The following is a 10155-nucleotide window of genomic DNA, read 5'->3' on the forward strand; positions in this document are numbered from 1 at the left end:
GGCATGGTCATGCAACACTTTATATAGGAAATTCCCATTAGGCTCTAATGCAATCTCACGTATGGAATGAACATATACACAAGCTTAGTTTGTCATCAACACATCTCTGGATTTCCATACATCTCATAACTCAAGCTTTAAAACATCGATTCATCAATTCTCCATAGTTGGACATTTTGTCAAACACCTTGAAGGCATGTAATGGAATCAAAGAGCATGGAAAATAGGGTAGTAATTATGCAGCCAAACCAGTGAACAACCTACAACAACACCTTTTTAACACCCACAATACCACATGAAAATCTCCACATCCATTCCAAATTTAGGTTCGAGTTCTAGAGTCACAACATGCTCAAAACAATCACTTTTCATGTTTAAAATTCAATGTGCAGGAAATTATTACAAACAACAAGACTAATTTATGAATCTTAACTTAAACCATGAATTAGTGAGTAGAATAGAGTCTAGGCACTATGGGTGGAAGGACCCATGAGCTCAACACCACATACCTTGAGTTTTTATGAAGGTCTTGAGAGTGTCTTCAATGGAAGCTTGGAACTTGGAGCAAGAGTCTCTTCAATCTTGAGGAAGGTTTTGGATTAGGGTTTTTGAGAGAACTTGAGAGAAAATGTGTCTAAGTATGGGAGAGGTGTTTTGGGAAATGTTTTAGAGATGGGAATTGAACTAATGGTATATAGGAATAACATATGTCCTTTGGAAAAATGGTCCAACACTTAGAAAAAAAAATGAGGCGGGTGAACAGTAAAAACGCTCACTGGAAATTGCCTTTCCTGCCGGACAGATTTTACGAAAATGGGCATAACTTCTTCGTCCGAACTCCGAATGAGGTGAAACGAAGTGCGTTAGGTAGCTAACTCAAAGGGCTTTCCATGGATATGTTATTGGTCACCCAATAATTTGTGTGCTAGGAGATATGACCCTCCAAAGTAGACCCTCAAAAAAGGCTTCACTTGAAAATTTCGGATTTTGATACGGTTGCTCTAAAATTTGGGTTAGACCCATTTCCCACTCAATTTGACCCCCTAAACAAGAATATGAAGTTGGATTTTCGAAAAATGAAACGGATTTTTTTTTTTTATATATAGCTAAACAAGTTTCCGGTAACTTTCGAAGCACATTTTTAAGAACTTTTTGGGTCATTTCAAAAACTCTCTCATTTTTATTTCTCTCAACTCACATTTGCCTTATGATGCCCAGTTAGGGTTTTCACCAATAAGACTCTCTCTTTTCTATTTTTATTTTTTATTTTTTTATTTTTTTCAAAGCTCACTTTCGCCTTATGATGCCGAGTTAGGGTTTTCACCAATAAGACTCTCTCATTTTTGTTTCTCTCAACTCACATTCGCCTTATGATGCCCAGTTAGTGTTTTCACCAATAAGACTCTCTCATGGTTTCATCATTTGTATCCTTAACATACTTACTCTTGACATTTCAAAGGTTGATCCAAAGGTCTTTCTTTGATTGAAACACAACTTTTATACAAGGTTAGAAAGAAATGACAAGATGAAGGCTCAAATACGACTTTAAATGATGGGATTGACTTTAGCTTTGGGATAGAAAAATAAAAATAAATAAATAAATAAATAAAATGACTTTTGCCCCAGTTTTTTACAAATATGGAATTTTGGATTTTTTATTTGGTTAAACCGAACCCCATACTAGGGTTGCCTACGTATCTTATCGAAACAAGAATCAGGTCAAACGTAGTTCATAATGATTGATTTTCTTCTTCTTCTTTTTTAATGGAAGAGCCAAGGAAGCACAAGAACCAAGAAAGTAAATTAACTTTCAACAAGGGTGACAACATATGAATTAATACTTAGACACAAAACCAAAAATTTCTATTACATCAACCTTTGAAATGTCAAGTCCAAACATAAGGGTTTCTAATATCGAAAAATCACATCATATATAATATCTCTTCACAGCATCAACATTGATGACCATTTCTGTCATTTTGCCTTCTATATCTGCTAAGTAAAGAGCACCATTGGATAATACCTTCTTTACAATGAATGGTCCTTTCCAATTTGGAGAAAATTTGCCTTTGACTTCAGCCTGGTGCGGCAGAATACGTCTCAACACTAATTGACCCTCTTCGAAACGTCTGGGACGCACCTTTTTGTTGTATGCTCGTGTCATTCTCTTCTGGTACATTTGTCCATGGCATACTGATGTCATTCGCTTCTCATCAATCAAACTTAATTGCTCCAAACGTTTTCTGACCCACTCATCGTCATCAATTCCAGCCTCTACAACAATTTGCAGGGATGAAATCTCAACCTCTGCAGGTATAACTGCCTCAGTCCCATATACCAGTGAATAGGGGGTGGCACCCACTGACGTACGAACTGTAGTGCGATAACCCAACAAAGCAAAATGCAACTTTTCATGCCTGTCGAGAACTTTGCACCATTTTACGAAGTATCTTTTTAATATTTTTGTTGGCAGCTTCTATAGCCCCATTTGCTTTTGTGCGATAAGGAGTCGAATTTCGATGTTCAATCTTAAATTGACGGCATACCTCTTGCATTAAGTGACTGTTGAGATTTGCAGCATTATCGGTAACAATTGCCTTTGGAATACCAAATTGACAGATGATGTTGAAATGAATGAAATCCACCACGACCTTTTTGGTCACTGACTTGAAAGTTACTGCTTCCACCCACTTTGTAAAGTAATCAATGGCCACCAGGATGAACCTATGACCATTCGATGCTTTTGGTTCTATTGGTCCAATCACATCCATTCCCCATGCCACGAAAGGCCATGGAGCAGACATCGCATGCAACTCGGAGGGAGGAGAATGTATCAAATCACCGTGTATTTGACATTCATGACATTTACGAACAAACCGTATAGAATCCCGCTCCATGGTGAGCCAATAATAACCTGCCCGAAGTATCTTCTTTGCCAGAACATATCCATTCATGTAAGGTCCACAAACTCCTGAGTGTACTTCAATCATGATTGTTGAAGCCTCTTTAGCATTTACACATCTTAGAAGACCCAAATCAGGTGTTTTCTTGTACAATATGCCTCCGCTTAAGAAAAAACCGCTAGCTAGTCGCCGAATAGTCCTTTTTTGATTACTTGTGGCATTAGTAGGGCATTCTCCGGACTGAAGATATGTTTTAATATCATGGAACCAAGGTTTACCGTCAAATTCTTCCTCCACCAAGTTGCAATAAGCATGCTGATCACGAATCTGTATGTACAAATGGTCGATATGAGCTTCGTCAGGATGTTGAAGCATCGAAGATAAAGTTGCCAATGCATCAGCAATCTCATTATGAACTCTAGGAATGTGTCTAAACTTTATTGACACAAGTTGTCGACAAAGATCTTGTAAACAATGTTGATATGGTATGAGCTTTGGGTCACGAGTCTCCCATTCTCCTTGGATTTGATGGACCAGTAAGTCTGAGTCTCCTAGCACTAGCAACTCTTGGATGCCCATGTCAGCAGCTAACCTCAAACCCAAGATGCAAGCCTCATACTCTGACATATTATTAGTACAATAGAATCTAAGTTGGACTGTTATAGGGAAATATTCCCCTGATTCAGACATAAGAACTGCTCCTATCCCAACTCCCTTCTTGTTAGCAGCACCGTCAAAGAACAACTTCCATCCTTGATCCTTATTATGAATAACTTCATCGATACATGATACCTCTTCGTCTGGAAAGTAGGTCTTAAGTGGTTCATATTCATCATCAATAGGGTTCTCTGCCAAATGATCTGACAAGGCTTGAGCCTTCATTGCGGTCCGCGTCACATAGATAATGTCAAACTCTGTGAGTAATATTTGCCATTTCGCAAGCCTGCCCGTGGGTATGGGCTTTTGAAAAATGTATTTTAACGGATCCATACGAGAAATGAGATAAGTAGTATAAGATGAAAGATAGTGCTTCAACTTCTGTGCTACCCAAGTTAGGGCACAACACATTCTTTCAAGAAGGGTGTACTTCGATTCATAAACGGTAAATTTCTTGCTGAGGTAATAAATGGCCTGCTCTTTCTTCCCAGTGCCATCATGCTGGCCCAATACACATCCAAAAGAATTATCCAGTACTGACATATATAATATCAATGGTCTGGCCGGCTCGGGAGGAACCAACACAGGGGGATTCGATAAGTAATTCTTAATCCTTTCAAAAGCCTCTCGACATTCTTCGGTCCATTCGACTGTGGCATTATTTTTTAATAACTTAAAAATGGGCTCGCAAGTTGTTGTGAGTTGAGCAATGAATCTACTGATGTAGTTTAACCTTCCTAGAAGGCTCATAACCTCAGTTTTATTCTTTGGAGGTGGCAGTTCCTGAATGACTTTTATTTTTTAAGGATCTAACTCGATACCTCGTCGACTGACTATAAACCCCAAAAGCTTTTCTGACAGTACTCCAAATACACATTTTGCAGGATTAAGCTTGAGATTATACCTGTGAAGCCTTTCGAAGAATCTTCTTAAGTCTTGCACATGATTTGACTGCTTTTTTGATTTAATGATCACATCATCCACATAAACTTTGATTTCTTTATGCATCATATCATGAAACATTGTTGTCATTGCCCTCATATAAGTTGCACCCGCACTTTTTAACCCACAAGGCATAACCCGATAACAATATGTACCCCATGGAGTGATAAACGACGTTTTTTTCTGCATCTTCATCATCCATAATAATCTGATAGTAACCCGCATAGCAATCCACAAAAGATGCAATCTCATGTTTAGCACAATTATCCAACAAAATATGAATGTTGGGCAAAGGAAAATCATCTTTTGGACTTGCTTTGTTCAAATCACGATAATCAACACATATTCGAACGTTGCCGTCTTTCTTAGGGACAAGTACGATGTTGGCTAACCAAGAAGGATATTGAGCGACTCGAATGACTTTGGCCTCAAGTTGCTTTGTGATTTCCTCTTTAATTATTACACTCATGTCAGTTTTAAGCTTTCTCAACTTTTGCTTTACTGGAGGGAACTTAGGATCAATCGGCAACTTGTGAACCACCATGTCAGTGCTTAATCCAGGCATGTCATCATAAGATGACGCAAAAACATCCTTGTAATCAAACAGAGCCTGGATTATATCCTCCTTTTGATGTCAAGCATGTACGCTTATCTTAGTCTCTTTAATATTTTCATGATCCCCTAAATTTATCGTCTCAGTTTCACTCATATTTGGGTTTGATTTATTCTCAAAAGATTTGAAATCCCTGCATACTTCTTCAAATACTTCGTCTTCATCATATTCAATTTCTTGACTTAGTATTTCAGGATTAGGTCGAAGATTAGATTGGATTTTAAGATCCGGTGAATAATTCTGCATGCATGTCATATCACTAGAATCGACATAGAAAGAATAAGACTCATTCTTAATAGGGAGAGGAGCGGCCTCCCAATTGTTCAGCTGGACATCAGGACCAATGAATTGCACATCTCTGTCGCTAGTGATCAATCATATCAGCCTCGACAAATAAATCTTGAAAATAGTTGATCAATTCTTCGTGAACCTCCAGCACTGGCTCTGGGAGTGGTGACTCAGAAGATTCTGTTATGCGGGCTTTGAGGAAAGATTTGTATATGGGTGGTATAGGCTTGGTAAGTGACCATACATCTCTCTTCTGCTTCTTGGGCTTCATTTTGTCCTCGACTCTAGGCTTGTATCCTAAGCCAAAAGTACCAAGACTCTTTCGTGGACTCACCGGATAAGCTATCCCTTGCAAGAAGATCCCCAAGCCTTTACCTGGTTCAAAACCATGCTTCAGCATTTCATTTACCATCATCACGGATGCCATGGGCAGTTGTGGTTTTGAAATGAGATTCCCCTCGAGGATATGCTCAACAACCACTACCTCAAAAGCTTGATAAACCAATGCCTCATTATCATTATTCGCCTTGATAAAAGGAAAGGAAGAGTCTTTGTAGATTGACAGATCCCCCTCACCATGAACAATCACTTCTTGTCGATCGTATTCAAACTTAATCATTTGATGCAACGTAGAGGGGACTGCCCCAGCTCTATGCACCCATGGTCTTCCCAACAATAGATTGTAGGATGCATTGATATTCAGCACTTGAAAATTCACGGTGAAATCGACAGGCCCTATTTTTAGTATGAGCTCTATCTCCCCAATGGCATCTGTTTTGGACCCATCAAAAGCCCTAACACATACGTTGTTTGGTCGTACCCTTTCAACATGAACATTCAATTTTTGTAGAGTTGACAAGGGACAAATATTTGCCCCAGACCCTCCGTCAATTAGAACTCGAGTGACATATGAAAGCTCACACTTTACAGTGATATAGAGGCCTTGGTTATGTCCGGTACCTTCCACTGGTAGTTCATCATCTGAAAAGGTGATGCGGTTTACCTCAAAGATTCTCCCAGCAATCTTCTCTAACTGACTCACTGTAACTTCATTAGGAACATGTGCTTCGTTCAGAATCTTCATTACATCTTTACGATGTTCATCTGAATGTATTAACAATGACAACAAAGAGATTTGGGCTGGGGTTTTCCTTAACAGTTCCACAATGGAGTAGTCTGACAATTTCATCTTTCTTAAGAACTCCTCCGCCTCCCCTTCAGTGACAGGACTTTTAACTTGCATTTGGTCATTTTTATTCTTCCTTAATTCAGCTGGGGCATAGCATCTTCCCGAACGAGTCATTCCTCCTATGTCATCTACTTCTTCATTGATTTCTTTCCCTTTGTATGTCACGACGGTTGGCTCATAATTCCAAGGGACAGCCTTGGGGTTAGTCATTGGAAGTTGGGACACTGGCCTAATGATCACAAGTGGACTATAGGCACCTTGCACGATCAAGATAGGCTTGTCTGGCCCTCTTGGAACAACCAAGCTTGCCTCTCTCTGACTTGCCCAAACATCTTCAAGTGCTCTTTTCACAGTTAGGATGGGTGTGTTTGATGGGCTTAACTTTTTTGACGTTCTTTCTGCCTCTGAAGGCACCATTTTTGTCAAGTCAACAACATTCGCCGAATTTTCCATGCCAGTTCCAACCTTAAGGATTGGTTTGTATGGGACTGCAACTTCTTCGCAACCCTTCATCATTTCTAACATGTTTGTTTCAGTATGCCTGGGTAGTAGATTTTGATTGATGTTTGGTCCATTTGGGTTTTCAACGATAATTCGATGAGTATCGATCAAATCTTAAATCGCCTTTTTCAAGTACCAACACCTCTCTATGTTGTGCCCTGGGGCATCAGAACAATAAGCGCAGTGTTGAGAATAATCTAGATTTCTTGGGGGAGGATTTGACATCTTTCTTTCAATAGGACTCAAAACATTCAACTTCCTTAATTTTTGAAACAAGCTAGCATATGATTCTCCAATAGGGGTGAATTCATCCTTAGCTCCATTTCCCTTCTTGTATTCTTTCCTAGGACGAAAAGGAAATCTAACAGTATTTTGGTGAATTTGTGGGGGTGGTGGATGATTTTGAGGAATTGGGGCACGCCATTGCGGATAAGAAGGAGGAACAATTGGTTGTGCGCTGAAAACGGGATATGGAGAGTATGGGATGGGATATTGTGGAGTTTGGGGAGGAAAATAGTGTTGCGGAGGATTATCTTGGACATAGGTCCGAGGTGCTGATACAACCGTAGCTACATCCTCCCTTCTCTTCTTCCCTCCAATATTTACAAAACCATTTTGAAGCACTTGTGTTGTGGCTTTTAAGGCAGCTTGGCTTACAATCTTTCCAGACTTGATGTCATTTTCCACCATTTCCCCAACCTTAATAACTTCAGCGAATGTCTTCCCGACGGCAGAAAGCAAGTAGTGAAAGTAATCAGGTTCTTGCGCTTGGAGAAAAACGTCAATCATCTCTGACTCCTTCATTTGTGGTTTAACCCTAGCAGCTTGCTCCCTCCATCTAACGGCATATTTGCAAAAAAAATTTGTGGTCTTTTTCCTCGTATTGGCTAATGAGGAGCGGTCTGGCACAATGTCAATATTGTATTGGAATTGTTGCACAAAATATCAAGCCAAATCGTCCCATGTATGCCAGTTGGCAATATCCTGATCTATGAACCATTCGATGTAATTCCCGCTAGGTTTTCCCCAAAATAGGTCATAAGCAACTCTTCTTTGCCCCCTGCACCCCTCAGTTGATTGCAATATCTCTTCAAATGAGCTATGGGGTCTCCGTGACCATCGTATTTCTCAAACTTTGGAGTTTTAAAACCAACAGGCAAATGGACGTGGGGAAACATGCACAAATCGCTGAATGAGATGCCTTTGTGGCTTCCTAGTCCCTGCATATCTCTTATGCTCTGTTCCAAACTCTTCATTTTCTTAGCCAACTCTTCATGTTCCTCATTCTTAACCGTCTTTTCAACTTCGATAGGGGAACTATATTGATGGATGTGGGGATACGAGCTTGGAATTTTAATTGCCTCTTCAAGGGTATAACCATGATCATGAGGAACTTTGGACAAAGGATCATTGTTGGGCATCATTGTTAGCTGTGGAATGATCTTAGTCAGCGCAGTTGGCATAAAAAGTGGATTACTCATCATAGGGGTACTCAAAGGGCGCACCATAGAAGTTCCAGCGACGTTGGATGTGTTAGCATAGGAGCCGAATCCAGGTGGATAAATGGGATCATTTGTCGACACTTGGATAGAGGGTGGCATGTTTGTATTTAGATAGTCGCGTATTGAAGAAGGCGGAGCTTGTCCACTCGTCCAAGCTTCGTACATATCTGCCATTTGTTGTCTTAATGCCCTTACCTCTTTATTGACGCTGTTTCTTGTGAAGTCATCTGGTTTCGGACCTCATCACGGTCAGACTCGTTCCCGTCTTTGTGGGCCATTTTTTTCTTCCCTTTCGACCTTGTATTGTAGGGATGTGATGTCAGCTTAACCACAAACCAATCACCTTTAAGCTAATATGTATTTATCTCTCTCTCTCTCTCGCTCTCTCTCTCTGAATGAAGTAGCAAACATATTAGTGTTAAGGAATTGTGCATATTGCATCCACATATATACTTTTAATATGGAAGACCTTATGTTTCATCCCGGCTCATCTAGGTGTTTTCTCTTATTTAGTTATTCTTGTTAAAAATGTTTGATCAAACCTATTGGGTTGCCTACGTATCATGTTAGTGCATGAATCAGATCTTTGCGTAGTTCGAGAATACACATTAACCCTTTCTTTTTTTTCTTTTCTTTTTTCTTTTTTTTTAATTATATATTTTTTATAGTTGTTATAGATATATACATATAGATATTACTATTTATATATATTTATTCATTTATACTAATCAAAAAATGAAACCAGACATAAACATAACTTAACATATCATTTCAATGTTTGAAACATAAGTAGGAAAACGATGAGAAAATCGTTAAACAAAAGTCAATATCTTAAACAGACACGACCTAAACAAAGCGTAAAAAAGTAGAATGAAATAAAGAAGGACTTAAACTAAAGAAAACGACACTAAGGAAACAAATGTTTGTATCAACCCTCATATTCTAAAGACATAAATGTCATGCTTGCATCCCCATCTGCTTGCTCATGGAGATGGTGGTCTTACACGACCTCCTACACTCTGATATATATCTTGCACCAAATTCATAAGGTACTCAGCGAATTCAGGTACTTCAGCCAAAAATTGTTTATGGTTCATCTCTTGATAGTCTAAACCCATTCGGGCAGTGCGATCAGCCAAACGACGGACTTTTGATCAAAGTGAATTGCAAGTCTGATTCCATCCTCGTATATGTTGATCACGGGAGGCCACCATTTCTCTAGCACGTCTTTCTTGTGTTGAGACTGACTCTATTTCCTCTCAAAGTCTTCCCCTTTCACGGATCCACTAAGCTCTCTCTTGATCAAAATTGTTTGACTTTTCTAATCACATGTCCTCAATTGTTGTTGTCGAGATACCGCAAGTTCGCAACTTGTGTTCCCCTAATTGTTGCCAATTAACTTGTCCTCGGAGCAAGGTTTCTCTCTGAGTTGCCTTGGCTCTTTCCTCTTCGAACTCTGCTTTTGTTGGGTTAGAGCGGCTCTAGCAGCTCTAAATTTGCTCTTAACTCCTGATTTTCAGCAAGGTAATCAACATAGCCAACTCGATTTTTATTTTCATC

At 39.4% G+C, this 10155-nt stretch overlaps 1 protein-coding gene across 1 annotated transcript; it reads right to left on the minus strand.

The window, feature by feature from the left end:
- Positions 1–1927: 1927 nt before the first annotated feature.
- On the minus strand, positions 1928–7105 carry LOC125830602 (uncharacterized). Its single transcript, XM_049509781.1, is given in 11 exon segments — positions 1928–2361; positions 2444–2777; positions 2779–2813; positions 2915–3559; positions 3635–4682; positions 4684–5127; positions 5257–5485; positions 5487–6174; positions 6364–6808; positions 6810–6821; positions 6893–7105. Coding segments are annotated over 11 exon segments (4527 nt in total).
- Between the last annotated feature and the right edge of the window lie 3050 nt (positions 7106–10155).

Source organism: Solanum verrucosum, unplaced genomic scaffold, assembly GCF_900185275.1.
Source record: "Solanum verrucosum unplaced genomic scaffold, falcon-dt-bn FXZP01000045.1, whole genome shotgun sequence".
In the NCBI taxonomy this organism is placed as follows: domain Eukaryota; kingdom Viridiplantae; phylum Streptophyta; class Magnoliopsida; order Solanales; family Solanaceae; genus Solanum; species Solanum verrucosum.